The sequence below is a fragment of the Peromyscus californicus genome, unplaced genomic scaffold, assembly GCF_007827085.1.
Source record: "Peromyscus californicus insignis strain IS unplaced genomic scaffold, ASM782708v3 Scaffold_11__1_contigs__length_118956290, whole genome shotgun sequence".
Classification (NCBI taxonomy): Eukaryota; Metazoa; Chordata; class Mammalia; order Rodentia; family Cricetidae; genus Peromyscus; species Peromyscus californicus.
The window spans coordinates 64,995,909-65,010,161 of record NW_026294402.1 but is presented as its reverse complement, the minus strand read 5'-3'; the positions used below and the strand labels follow the sequence as shown (position 1 = coordinate 65,010,161).

Sequence of the window (14,253 nt, the reverse complement as noted above, 5' to 3'; positions counted from 1 at the left end):
CTCCAGCCTTCAAATTCATGTAGCTTTTACTCTACCCGGTAGACTTGACTCACTCAGAGGAGAGAAACAAATTTGAGTATCCATTAGCCATTCATCCTGTTGACACAGCATTTTGAGTACAAATTAATTTTTAACATTTTATAATCTTTAGAGAATTTTAGACATATTTACATATTATTGCCACCCTACTTTCTCCCTTCTCCAACTCCTCCTGTGTCACACCTCGCTCCCTCTCAACTTCGTGACCTTTTCTTCAATTATTGCTACATATATATGTGTGCATATATATACATGTATAAATATGACCTGCTGAGTCCATTTGGTGTTGCACAAGTTAATTTTTTAAATAGTGTATGGTTTCTACTTTGTCATATATGTTTTTAAATTTTTATTACATTTATTTTGCTTATTTTTATTATGTATATGTGGAGGTCAGAAGACAACTTTCAGGAGTCTGTTCTTTCCTTCTACCATGCAGCTTTTGGGAATCAAACGTAGATCATCAGGCTTGGTGGCAAGCATTTTTACTCACCAAACTATCTCCCTTCCCCCACTATATATGTAATTATATATATATAATTATATATAATAATAATAATATGTATATGTGTCTTGAGACAGCATTTTATGTAGCCCAGGCTAGCCTTGAACTCCCTAATAAACCAAGGATAACCAGGACCTTCTAGTCTTCCTGTTGCCATCTTCAGATTACTGGTAGGTGTCAACAAACTTTGCTTCTGTAGTGGTAGGGATTGAACCCAGGACGGTATGCATGTTCGGCAAGCACTCTACCAACTGACCTACACCCCAACCCCTGCCTCCAGTACATTTTAGTTTGTCTGAGTTCATCTTCGGGGTCCTGACCACCAATGGGACTATGGTAATCCGTGCCTTCCACCTGGAAGACCAGGCCTGAACCATAGACTGAGGAGCTACATTCATTGATAATGAATTTAGGGTGAGGCAGGGACTGTTCCAGTGGCAGGAGCTAGCATGTTTACCTAGAGACAGAAGGTTCGGCCCTTAGCCCCATGCCGCACTCCAGCGGGCACGTGGGCGGTGAAGGCTAAGTAACCATAGTAACAGTAGCTTGTATCAGTGAGCATAAGACAATGGGATATAGAGTAGTTATAGGGCTGTTTAGAAAAGACGTTACAGGTGAAGGACAACTGAAGACGGCAGAGGACAGCCAAGCTGGGGTGGAGGAGGTGCCCAGGTGGCCTGTGCCAGAGGCAGAAAGGAGTAGAGTGAGGACCAGCCAGCAACCTGGAGGGTCATGAGGTGAAGAAAGGGGCCACTCAGAAGCCTTGGAAAGCAGGTTTGGGGTTTGGCTGTAGAAGCCATTATCTAGGGCTTTTGAGATGGCTTGGAGGGTAAGGGTACTATTCTGGCCCGATGATCTGAGTTTGGTCCCCTGAATCCACAGGATGGAAAGAGAGAGTCCATGCCTGAATCTTGTCCTCTGACCCCCCTAAGTTTACCATGACGGGCACACCCATATACATACACTATATATATTCTTTTTTAAAGCCATCATGTAGAGCTTTTTGTTTTGTTTTGGGTTGCTTCGGGTTTTTTAGTTTGTTTGTTTTGTTTTGTTTGTTTGTTTTGAGTTGAGTATCTTGTTATGTAGTCCAGGCTAGTCTGGAACTCACAATTTCACCCCAACTCCTGAGCAGCTAGGATTATAGCTGTGTCCCACCACATCTGTCTTCATTATTTTTGAAAGCTAAAACAGTTCATTCATATTCATGGTGCTGAGGACACATTAGGAGATAGTAAAACAGATAGACACCCCTCACCCCCTGGGGAGCTTACAGACTGTGAAAGAAAAGGTTCAGGACCAAGATGGGAAGCAAGGGGCCTTGGCATGCAGCTCAGAGGTAGAGTGCTTGCTTAGCTTGCCCGGAATCCCTAGGTCTGACCTCCCCAAACTGCGTAAGCAAACAAGACCAGAAGCACAGAGGCAGGCTAGCAGCTCCCAGACAAGTAGAGCACTAACAGTGGCAGTTCAGCTGGGGGAGCCGCTCAGACACGGGGAGTAGTGGGTAGATTTGGAGTCATGCTGAAGGTAGGGTTGACAGAGCTTTCTGCATGCCGGAGGGCGAGACTTCTGTTTGGGATTTGGCAGGTTTTGAGGGGTCCATGACGACACTAAATCCCAGGTGGAACGAAATACCGGAAAATCAATTCCACACACAAAGCTGGACCGGGAGAGCTTTAAGCCTCTGCTTGGATGAAGAGCCAGGCAAGGGAGGCCCCACTTGATGAAGCGATGCCCTGTGTGGTGGGGCCTCTGTCCGTTGCATGTTCGTTTTTAAATCCCTTTCCATCTAAGAAGAGGTGGAGATGGAGACTCACAGAGAACTCTCCTGGCAGTTCCTAGGCAAGTCTGAGGGCCTGGACTGTCACAGTCTGTGCATGACCACCATTACCTGATGGCTCCCACAGAGTCCATACTCTATGCTGGCTTTGGGGTGGGGAGCTTCTTCAGTGAGAAGCCATGTCTTGGAAGAAAAAGGCATGTGCCTTTTTCAAGATGGCTGGCCTCTTCTCTCTTGGAGTGGGTAGCATCTTTGTCCGAAGGACTTGGCCATATACTTGACCACCCTGTAGTCTTTGCTGTGTCTCCTAAGCGCATGTCTGGTAATCTGCACAGACTTAAGACAGTTTCTCAAATTGACAATGAAGGACAATTCATGTCTTGCCAAAGGTCAGCAGTGTTCTAAAGTAAAAGCTCCAAGATGGCAGATCAGGGCACATTTCTGACATTACTGGGTTTTTGCAGTTTTACTCTAGAATTTCTTTAAACAATAAACCCCCTAATGATTTCCATCTTCATGTGACCTTTTAGTAATGTGAATATCGTGTAAAGCTCAAACATTTTTTTTCTGTAGTCTTCAAAGCATTGCTAATGCAATGCCTCATTCATCTGCATAGGAACTCGAAAAGTTAAATGAGCTTTTCTTATTTCTAAGCTGTAAAAGAAAAAACTACATACTTTTTTTTTCTGATTATGAACATAATGTGGGAAATACAAGAAAGAGACATCTGCTCTCTCTCAAACTAGATATAATAAGGGAGATTTTAACATTCCCCTACTTTACAAGGTTCTTAGCACACAGCAGGAACCAACCTGTGTGTTTATTTTATACCCGTTCTTCTTGTTCAATATCGAACACTACATATTCCACCACCCCCCCTTTTTTGAGACAGGGTTTCTTTGTGTAGCCCTGGCTGTCCTGGATCTCGCTCTGTAGACCAGGCTGGCCTCGAACCCACGGAGATCCTCCTGTCTCTGTCTCCTGAGTGCTGGGTTTGCAGCTTGTGTAGACACGCCTGGTTGTTACGTGGGTGCTGGGGATCGAGCTGAGCCATAATAAACAAAGATGATCTTTGTTTTTGTTTTTCAAGACAGGGTTTCTCAGGTTGTGGATAGAAACCCACCGTGCCGGCCGCTGCCGCTGCCGTTGGTCCCCAGATAGAGCTCAAGGCTTTGCAGGTGCTCTGCTGTGCAGGCACTCTGGCAACTGAACTACATCCCCAGCCCCCACTGCATGGTCTCTGTGTCTCTGCTTACTAGAAACGTTGACTGTGTTCATTATTTTAAGCACCTCTTTTGTGAATTCCTTTCCATTTTCTTTATCAAGGGATTGGAAAACCAAAGCAAAGCCTGGGTTTCTGAGCATCTAATGCAGTGGGACCCTAGGAGAGGCCTGTGTCTTTCTTTTGCATTCACCTTCAGGCCCATTCCTTAGTTCCGTCTTCCTGGGGACAGGACCTGGGACTCTGCATGTGCAATGGGCCTTCTGGGTGACATGTATGTACCCCAGAGGCATTTGAGCACTGTGGCCTTGTGTCTTATTATTATCAACAAAAGTCTGAAGAAACCCATACAGAAAGCATGAGTGTTTCTTCTTATTCACTGCTTCTAATAGATACCACTTCCGAGAGAGAGAGAGAGAGAGAGAGAGAGAGAGAGAGAGAGAGAGAGAGAGAGAGAGAGAGAGAGAGATCCACCAGCGCCTTTCATCAGTGGGAGAGTGCCAGAGATGAATTAGTCAGACCTGAAGTCTCTTTGCAGGAATGTGTTCAGATGAGTAACATTTTGTCATTCATAGGTGATTGTAGCTAGTTTGCATTCTTCTCCATAGAGCAGGTTCATTCATTCAAAAATTAAGAACCTTAGGAAATAATGGGTCTGGCAATTGCAAATTCCATTTTCAGTACTAATGAAATATAAATGTCACCAAACTGAACAAAACCAGGGAAACAAGTCCCTGTATTGATGGTGCAGGAGGTGAGGGACACTGGTCACTCAGTGCCTCCTCGCTAGCCCCAGTCCTGGTACCCCCTTCTTGGGCACCTGGACAAAGCGTCCATTCAGCCCCTGCGTTCATACCTAGCACCTCCGTGCCCACAGCTCCCTGTAGCACACCCCCTCAGGCACACCCATTATTAGCATTCTGCAGAGGGGTTCAGAATCTGGACAGCACAGACAAGAGGGTCCAACAGTGGCAGCCAAACCCCAGTCTGGGAAAGTCACAGAATGAGGCCTTCAGAGTTTGGGGGGAGCCAGGCCCACCACCTCCCTCTATGTGACTGTGACCGAGCCAGTCTCTTACCCTGTGAAGGAGGCGAGGAGACACTGTGGAGGCAGCTCTGGAGGCCGACTTTTCCTCTCAGTCTTCGGCTAGGACCTGGCACAGGTCCCTCACTGGCTGTACCTCCAGCCCACTGATGCTGCCACTACTGTCAGGAACACCCACCCAAGCACTCTAGCGAGCAGAGAAAGAAACGCTCCATCTCATCCAAGGACCAGAGGAGGAAAGCCATGCCTTCCAACAGAGGGAACCAGTGGGCCAGGAATAAAAGAGCAATTTACACACTTAGGACCCCTGAGTGCACTGTGAAACTGCTGCCTTGAACTTAAGGGTTTAGTGGGTCCCCGGGAAAAGCGGAAGAAACCCAGAGAGGACAGTTAATTCAAGAGTGGAGCTGTCCAGAAGGGCAAGTTTTGGTGCCGCCAAGCGCCAAAACAGGGTTGAGAGGAGAGAAGAGGGAATATTAGTTACACAGGGAAATTATGTGTGAGTTGAGGAAAACAAAGTCTGACAAGTTCCCCAAGCTCCAGGTTAATGGGTTTTTAGAAGCAGAGTGGGGCCAGAGATGCTGCAAAGATGGTGGCCCTGTGGTCCAGCTTGATTCAGTTCCTAGCACCCACCTCCTTCTGATCACAGCCACCTGTGACTCCAGTTCCAGAGCACCAGACACCCTAGCATGGCTTTCGTGGGTGTTGCGGAATATTTGTTTAATTATGTAAAGATGTGTTGCTGTTTCACCTTGCCTGCCTAAGGCACCTGATTGGTCTAATACAAAGCTGAATGGCCAATAGTGAGGGAGGAGGTATAGGCGGGCTTCAGGGCAGGGAGAGTAAGTAGGAGGAAGAATTTAGGCTCAGAGAAGAAAGAAAAAGATGCCAGGGAGACACCAGGGGCCAGACAGACAGACACGGAGAAAGCAGGAAAGTAGGACATACAGAATGAGAGAAAGGTAAAAAGCCGAATAGAAACAGTTTAAATTAAGTTAAAAGAGCTAGTGGGACAAGCCTAAGCCAAGGCTGAGCATTCATAATTAATAAGTCTCCTTGTCTTTATTTGGGAGCTGGTTGGTGGCCCAAAGAAAATTCCGACTTCACATGGGCACCCACACACATGAGGCATAGGCTCCCACACATATACATAAGTAAAAATTTAACACCCCAGTCATGTGTCACAAAGGAAAACCTAGCATATTGAAAATAAGAAATGTCTTACAGACTGTCTTAAGCCAGTACAGCGAGACTTAAGTATTAAAGACAGAGCCAGCAAGACGAATCGGCAGGAAAAGGCACTTGCCACCGCTCCTAAAGACTTGGATTTGATCCCCGGCATACATGGTAGAGAGAGAATTGGCTCCTGAAAGTCGTGTTCTGATCCATACCTCCCACCCGTCACTAAATAAAATGTAATAAAAATTGTAAAAAAAAACCCACAAACAACAACAACAAAGCCCACACAAAATCTTAACAGCTTGAAATAAAGAAACACAATTTAAATTATGTTTTTGGTTTTAGTTTTTAAAACAAAATCTTGTGGTATAGCTGTGGCTAGCCTCAAACTCATAATCCTCCTGCCTCAGCCTCCTGAGTGTTAGGATTACTCACCTGCACCACCATACCAGCCCTCTAATTCTGAGTAATCCTTAGATATTCAGACATCCTTAAATCAAAGAGAAATTCAAAACTGAAGTTAAAACCATGAAAAATAAAATAATAAGGGCTGGGAATAGTGGAATAGGCCTCTAATTCCTGTAATGCAGAGGCTGAGGTAGGAGGCAGACAAATTGGAGGCCAGCCTTGGTCACACAGTGAGATACTGTCTCAAAAGACAAATAAATAAGTCCACACTCAGCTTAAGGCATAGCAGATATTGTACTGAAAATAAAACCCCTTCTGTACTAAGGGGGGGAAAAGGAGCATAGTTTTATTAGTAAATTGGGGGTCCCTTAGTTGGGAGTGGTAACCAAGGCCCCCTGGTTCTCTGTGATCATCTGTGTTTATCAGTTCACTGCTAAAAAGAGCACCTTATGCAGATGGATCGCTGTGAGTGCAAGGCCAGCCTGATCTACACGGCAAATTCCAGACCAGCCAGGACTAATAGTGAGACCCTTAGTTTTAAACAAACAAAAACCTCCCTTACGAAAAAATGAGGTGAGCACTCATGTACTTTCCCGAATTATGAAATATATTATGGACATCTGTGAATTTGCCAGTGACCCCGAGTGACCTTTGTGTTGCCCAGGTTCTCCAGGAGCAGATCCGTGCCCGGGACAACATCAGCTATGGAACTAATTCTGCCTTAAAGACGCTGGAGATGCGCCAGCTCTCTGGTTTGGGGGATCTCCGAGGAAGAGTTGCAAGGTAGGCATACCAGTTACTGCCCTCAGAGCGCCCCGTGGAAGCGTCTTCAGGAAGCAGGGTTGTTTTGGACTACAGTTTGGGGGTTCCAGTCCCTCGGGTGGGGAACACGTCGGCAGGAGCATGAGGTGACTGTTCTCGGGGGTCCACGGTCAAGAGAGAAGCAGGAGGAGTTGGCTGCTGCTGCTGCAGCAGCTAAGCCTGGTTGTTTTGTTCAGTCTGGGACCCCAGCCCCTGAGGAGGTTCTGCCCACATTCAGGGTAGGTCTACTCTCTTCCGTTACACCTCTCCGAAAACGCCCTCACCGCCAAGCCCAGAGGTGTGTCTCCTAGGTGACTCTGAATTCAGTCAAGTTGTCCGTGATGATTACCCATCACAGCAGGTGTTTGAATGTTAGAGACTTTACCCCTGAAGAACAGTTTTTACTTGGCTCTGGGGTGGCCAGGGAGTAAAGGGTTGGCTGTACAAGTTTATTAACCTCAGTTACATACCAGCATCCCCGGGAGGGTGGAAGGAGAACACCAACTCCACAAAGTTGTCTTCTACACACACACACACACACACACACACACACACACACACACACACACACACACTTTTGTTTCTGAAGCTGGTCCGGTCTTCATGGGAGGAAATGATCAGAGAGCGCCCTCTGCTGGCTGATGTCATTTGGTCAGGTAATAGTATCGTCATTTTGAATCAAATAATATAGTCAGAGCTTACTATTTGTATGCCTTCTAAAACGTTCATCTTGGTTATAATTATTTTTCGTTTTACTTCCTGAAAGTATTGGCTTCTCCTAGGCTGGAATTTTTTTTTTTTTTTTTTTTTTTTTTTAGCTGAGGATCGAACCCAGGGCCTTGCCCTTGCTAGGCAAGTGCTCTACCACTGAGCTAAATCCCCAACCCTAGGCTGGAAATTTTAAGAAATGTTTTTCTGTCAGTGTGGAAAGTGATTTTTCTCTTTACTTGGGTGTGTTCCATGAACTCAGAGCCTTGGGATTTTTAAAAATGTATTTTATTTACAGTTACCTTTATGTATTTACGGGTGTGTGTGTGTGTGTGTGTGTGTGTGTGTGTGTGTGTGTGTGTGTGTGTGTGTGTGTGTGTGTGTGTACTGTGGCACATGTGTGGCGATCAGAGGATATAATTGCAGGAATTGATTCTCTCCTTCTACCACACCTGTCCGGAGGAGCTCAAATCACCAGGTTTGGCACCACATGCTTTTACGGGTTGAACCACCTTCCTGGCCCTTACCTGGGACCTTGGTAGCCATGTCCACTATTGTCACAGCCACTGAACTGGAATCTGTTTCTAATGAGATCTCTGGATTCTGGGCACACCGATGTTTAAGAACTGCTGCAAGAGACCTTCCCTCCGGATTATGTTTAGCTGGCTGGGATGAAGTTGTCAGAACATGTATGGGCCTCTTCTGCCCTCTGCTGCTACTGAGAACCAAATGCAAGTATGCAGCTAATGGGAATCTGGAGCAAAGAAACATTACCAGCCAGCTTGGGTTGACAATGAGTACACATGAGCTTGGGACCAGGTTAAGAACAGGGATCCACCAGGGCATCTTTAGAGCAGAGAGAGCCATGTTAGGGTGTATTTGTGCAGAAATCTAGTGCCTTGTATGCTGGGTATGTGTGCTGGCAGCTGTCGGTTAAAGATCCGTTACCGGTTGGAGGAGGGTTATGAGGACTGAATGAGGGTCGCAGTGACCGCTCTACCTCGGCTCTTTGCTATTTTCTTTTTGTTTGTCTTTATTTATTTAATGTGCACATGTGTGCCTGAGTGTATATATGTGCCACATGCATGCAGGAGCCTCTGGATGTGAGAAGGTGTCAGAGCCTCTGGAACTGGAGTTGCAGGAGGTTGTGAGCCACCATGTGAATGCCGGGGACTGAACCCTGGTCCTCTGCAAGAGCAGTGAGCGCTCTTAACCGCCAAGCCACCTCTCAAGCCCCTTTTCTTTATTTGTAACTGAACTGGAGTCTTGTTCTGTAGCCCCAGCAGGCTTTGCATCATGTTGTCCTGCCTCAGCCTCCTGAGTGCTGGGATTACAGGTGTGTCCCACCATGCCTGGCCCGTCTGTCGCTTGCTGTTCTCAGCAGGATGAACCCCACTCTAGTCTCCTCAGTCTGACTCTTGGTGGTGGACACCTCCTGATCTCTCCTCACCTCTCTCTACACTTGTCTTGCATCTTCAGCCATGCCCCACCTTTGTTCATCTCCAAAGAAGTCAATTCTTCTGCCGCTGGGCCTTGGCTTGTGTCCTTCTCCCAGAGTACCTTTCTACTTCCTCTTCTAACTCCTGGTCCACCTTTGACGGGTAGTGCAAATGTCTTATCCTCTGAGGGTCTTTCCTGACACCCCCACTCTGCAGAGCGCCCCCTCCACTTACGCTCCATCCAGTCACTCTGTTGTCTTCCTGACTGTCTCAGAGTGAGGCTCTCTGTCTGTCATTCACTCCTGGAGTCAAGTGCCTGGAGCCTGTTGAAAACAGTAGGAACTCGACAAATGCATGTTTGGATGAATGACTGAAAACTTGAAAACAAGACTGAGTCTTTGTTTGGGGAGTTTGGCTTTTAAAAGACCCCCAAACTCAGAGAACAGCCTGGGCTTGGAAGGACTTGAGAGCCACAAGGTAGAGCAGGGACTCAAGGAGACAGCTGAAGATCTTCATGGCCACTATATTTGTTAGAGGTCTTTCTCTAGAGGAACAGAACGAACAGTGTGTGTGTGTGTGTGTGTGTGTGTGTGTGTGTGTGTGTGTGTGTGTGTGTGTGTGTGTGTGTGTGATTAGATTGGTTTATACAGTATAGGCTGACAGTCGGATAATGGTCGTCTCCATGCAGGAGGGACTGAGCACTTGGTAGTCGCTTAGCCTGAGAGGCTGTGTGCCTCAGCACTCCCACCCTGGTGCTGAAGGTCTGGAGGGGTCCCGGAGAGCCCTGGTCCCGGGTCCCTGTTGGAAACCTGAAGGAGCCTGAGTGTGATGTCAGTGGGGAAGGCAGCGGCAGCAGGAGGAGGAGGAGGGCAGATGACCTTGTCAGTGAGACACAAAGGCAGGGAGGGAAAGGCACCGCTTTCCCTCAGCCCTTCTTTTATCGGGGCTGCCTCAGGGAGGTGCTGCCTACGTTTGGGGGGGGTCTTCTCACTTCTAACTGCCTGAACGGGTAAACCTCTCACAGGTGTGCCCAGTGGCTGGCTCCAGTCAAGATGATAACCAATATTAACCAGCACGCCACTGTGGGTGCAGGTGGAGATTGAGGGCTCGTGTGTGTGTGTGTGTGTGTGTGTGTGTGTGTGTGTGTGTGTGTGTGTGTGTGTGTGTGTGTTGGGGGGGATGATGCTACAAATGTCGGTTCCCGGCACCACCTCAGCCAACGGTGCAAACTGCTGTCATCTTTATGACTTTGTATCTAGACACAGCAGTCTCTTGAAATACCTTCAGGAATCTTCCATTCTGCCTCAGTGTCTCTTCGCCTTCTCCACCCGACTTGCTCCTCCCCGTTAACAAACACCTTGATTCCAAACGCGCCCAGAGTGTTTGTTAGAAGCACCGGATATTTTGGGTTTGTTTGGAGGCTATATCTGTCTTTCTCTTGGAAAGCTAATGAGACTGTTGAGATGAATTCATGTGAGATTAAAAAAAAAAAAACTCTGGCAAGATTTCGGCTTGCGTGCATCGATTACATAATTGTGTTGAAGAAGTCTAGCTTTTAAAGTGATATTACTAAATTACTAGGCTGGCATATAATCTCTTATTTGAATGTGTAGTTTTTTATGAATCTATTAGGAATACAGTTAACAGCAAACAGGTCCTCGTTCCTCACTTGTAGAGCTAGCTTAGGCAGGTTCTCTTTGAAGGTAAGGGACGTTCATCCCCCTCAGCATAGTGAACCTCACATAGGATGTGGCCAGAGATTTTTCCATTGCTTCCTGAAGAAAGTCTCACTTTTAGCTTCTCAGTTCCTGCTGGGATGTTTGTTCCTGTGTTTGGCACATTTCCTACATTTCCCCAAAACTCAGTGGCCACGTCCTCTTTCTTCTCTTGTAGGATGTGGGGTGTGCCTGGAGGCAGAGTGAGAGAGGGGACATGTCCATATGCCAACGTAAGCTCCCAACACACGGGAATTGGGAATTAGTGAGATAATACTGAGACCTTCACAAACGCCTCAGTGGACCTGAGAGTACTCACTCTCTCCTCTCCCTCCTTCCTTCCCTCCCTTTCTCTGTCTCTCTATTGTTCTTTATTTTATGATACCTTATTTTATGATTTTTTTATACTTATGTTTATTTTATGACATATATAATTTTCTGATATATAATTTTCAGATAAGTTTATTTATATTTATAGATATTGTATTATATATAATTTACATACAAGCGACAGTGGGGTGGAGTGGCTGGAGAGATGGCTTAGCACTTCAGAGTGGACACTGCTCTTCCAAAGGACCCCCAAGTTCGTGCCCCTGGATCCATGTCAGGTGGTTCACAACTGCCTGAAACTCCAGCTCCAGGAGACCTGACAACTTCTTCAAAGTCTGCAGAAACTGCACTCACATAGGCACACACACACACACACACACACACACACACACACACACACACACACACACAGTTTAGAAATAAAACTTTAAGCCGGCCGGTGGTGGCGCATGCCTTTAATCCCAGTACTCGGGAGGCAGAGGCAGGCTGATCTCTGTGAGTTCAAGGCCAGCCTGGGCTACCAAGTGAGTTCCAGGAAAGGTGTAAAGCTACACAGAGAAACCCTGTCTCAAAAAACCTAAAAATAAAATAAAACTTGAAAGCATACACTTGGGTGGGTTTGGGTATATTCAGCCATGACAATTAACCCTAGACCATTAGAACAGTTCATTCATTGGCAGTCACTCCCCTATCCTCCCTCCACCCCTGTCCATTCTTTCCATCTCTAGGATTTGCCTCTCTGGATGTTTCCTGTAAGTGGAGTCGTACCTAACACACGGTTCTTTAAGGCCAGCTTCTTACAGTTTGCGCAGTGCTTTCAGGGTTCATCTGTGTAAAGTGTGTCAGTATATCATTGCTCTCTATGGCTAAGAGAGCGTTTTGTTTCATTATAAATCGGGTGGATATGCTGTCTCAGCTTTTTGTCTATTACAAATAATATGCTGATAATATTTGTTTATGAGGCCTTGTATGTTTACATTTTTTTAAAAGATTTACTTTATGTGTATGAGTGTTTTGCTTGCATACATGTACGTGTACCATGTGTGTGCAGTGCCCATGGAGACCAGAGAAGGGTGTCAGGTCCTCAGGAGCTGGTGTTAAAGGTGGTTGTGCACAGCCCCATGTGGGTGCTGTGACCCGAACTCCAAGTGTTCTGACCACTGATCCATTTCTCCAGCCCTGAGGCAGCCTTTTATACATAGTGTGTGTGTGTGTGTGTGTGTGTGTGTGTGTGTGTGTGTGTGTGTGTGTGCATGCTTAGTTATTTTTCAACATCATTGGTCAAAAGTCTATTCTGTCCCTCACCAGGTTGTCTTGGCGCCAAACTTGAAAATCATTTGGGGTTGGGGACACTTAAGTCCCTTCCCTCTCTCGTCCCCTCCCCCTCCCCACTTGTCTCATTATCACTGTGTGTGCACCAGAGGTTAAGCTCAGGAGTTACTCTCCGGAGCCATCCACTATTTTAAAAAGTGTGTGTGTGTGTGTGTGTGTGTGTGTGTGTGTGTGTGTGTGTGTGTGTGTGTGAGAGAGAGAGAGAGAGAGAGAGAGAGAGAGAGAGAGAGGACACCATTGTGGAGTCAGTTCTCTCCTTCCACTGTGTGGGTTCTGAAGACTGAACTTAGATCCTCAGACTTGCACAGTAAGCATTTTACCCACTGAGCCATCCTGCTGGCCCCAAACTTCGTGTGTGTGCACAAGTGCATTTTCAGGTACAGAGACACGCATGCACCATGGTGCAGTGTGGAAGTGAGAGGAGAGCTATTGGGACTTGGTTCTCTCCTCCACCTTGCAGGGACTTGGTTCTCTCCTCCACCTTTCGGGATCCGGGGATTGAACTCAGGCCCTTGGGCCTGGACACACATACCTCTAGCCCCTGAGCCATCTCAACCAACTGAGCCACTTTCAAACAAAACAAGAGGGTAACTTGCTGGCCTTGAGCTTACCAAGCAGGCTGGACTGGCAGCCAGTGAGCCCGCGAGGTCTACCTGTCTCTGCCTCCCCTGTACTGTGATTAATTATGTGTAGGTATGCATGTGAGTTCAGGTACCTGGTGAGGTAATGGATCCCCTGGAACTGGAGTTATAGGCTGTGGTGAGCTGCCTGACGTGGATGCTGGGGACTGAACTCGGGTCTTCTGCAAGAGCAGTACATGCTCTTAACCACAGAGCCATCTCTCCAGCCCCACACCTGTTTTGTTTTGTTTTGTTTTTTCTTTACATGCATTCTGAGGATCAGACTGTTCCTCCTGCTTTACGGTCTGAGCCTTCTCCACAAGTCAGTTGCTCAGTTTCTGAGGAGGCCTTGCATCGCACGATGCATTTTGTAGTATGAAATTGCAAGGCAGCTATTTGACATGCTGTTAAACTTGGATGGTTGTGTGTTCTCTCCCCGGGTAGGTGCGATGCCAGCATAGCCAGACTCTCTGCAGAGCATAAGACGACCTTCGAGGGGCTCCAGCACTTGAACAAGGAACAGCAAGCAGCCAAGCTGATCCTGGAAACAAAAATCAAAGATGCAGAAGGACAGGTACGGTCGGGACAGACACCCTAAAGGCGAAGAGTTTGTTCTCAGCCTAGAGCAGCCAGCCGGAGCCCCCAGTGTGGGTTTATGCAAATCCTCACCTCTTCCTGTCTTCCTTCCCCATCTTGCTTGGAGTGGGCCTTTGTGAATCAGGCAGCCAGATCACAGAGCATTTTTGGTACAGTGCCAATTTAAAGATTCTTTCCCCTTATTCATAAAATAATTCATATACCCCAGAAATTCTAAATTATGTCCCCCCAAACTACCTCTTGCCCAGGTGAGTGACCCAGTATAGCTTTGGAAGTTGTCTATCCCAGTGTCTGATTCAGGAAATATGCTCTTTACTGACTGGGACACATTGCATGTGCTGACTCATCACGTGGTCTGTGTGTGGGAACAACTTAGGCCAAAGCTAGAGAGGAAGCAAGTAAGCTGGCCAAGGAATCTTGGGGTATTTCACCTTGAAATTCATCATTTATTTCACAAAGCGAAACTTAGCATTTCACCAGCTTGGTGTGTGTGTGTGTGTGTGTGTGTGTGTGTGTGTACATGAGTGCAGGTG

The 14,253-nt window shown here is 46.8% G+C and overlaps 1 protein-coding gene across 2 annotated transcripts in view; it reads left to right on the top strand.

The window, feature by feature from the left end:
* The window catches only part of Fam81a (family with sequence similarity 81 member A), a 51,796-nt gene that overhangs the window by 24,886 nt on the left and 12,657 nt on the right, over nt 1–14,253 (top strand). For both annotated transcript variants that reach the window (XM_052713465.1, XM_052713456.1), the window contains exons 4-5: nt 6,843–6,961; nt 13,568–13,697. In XM_052713465.1, coding sequence (XP_052569425.1) covers nt 6,843–6,961; nt 13,568–13,697 — 249 coding nt within the window. The remainder of the gene's footprint in view (nt 1–6,842; nt 6,962–13,567; nt 13,698–14,253) is intronic.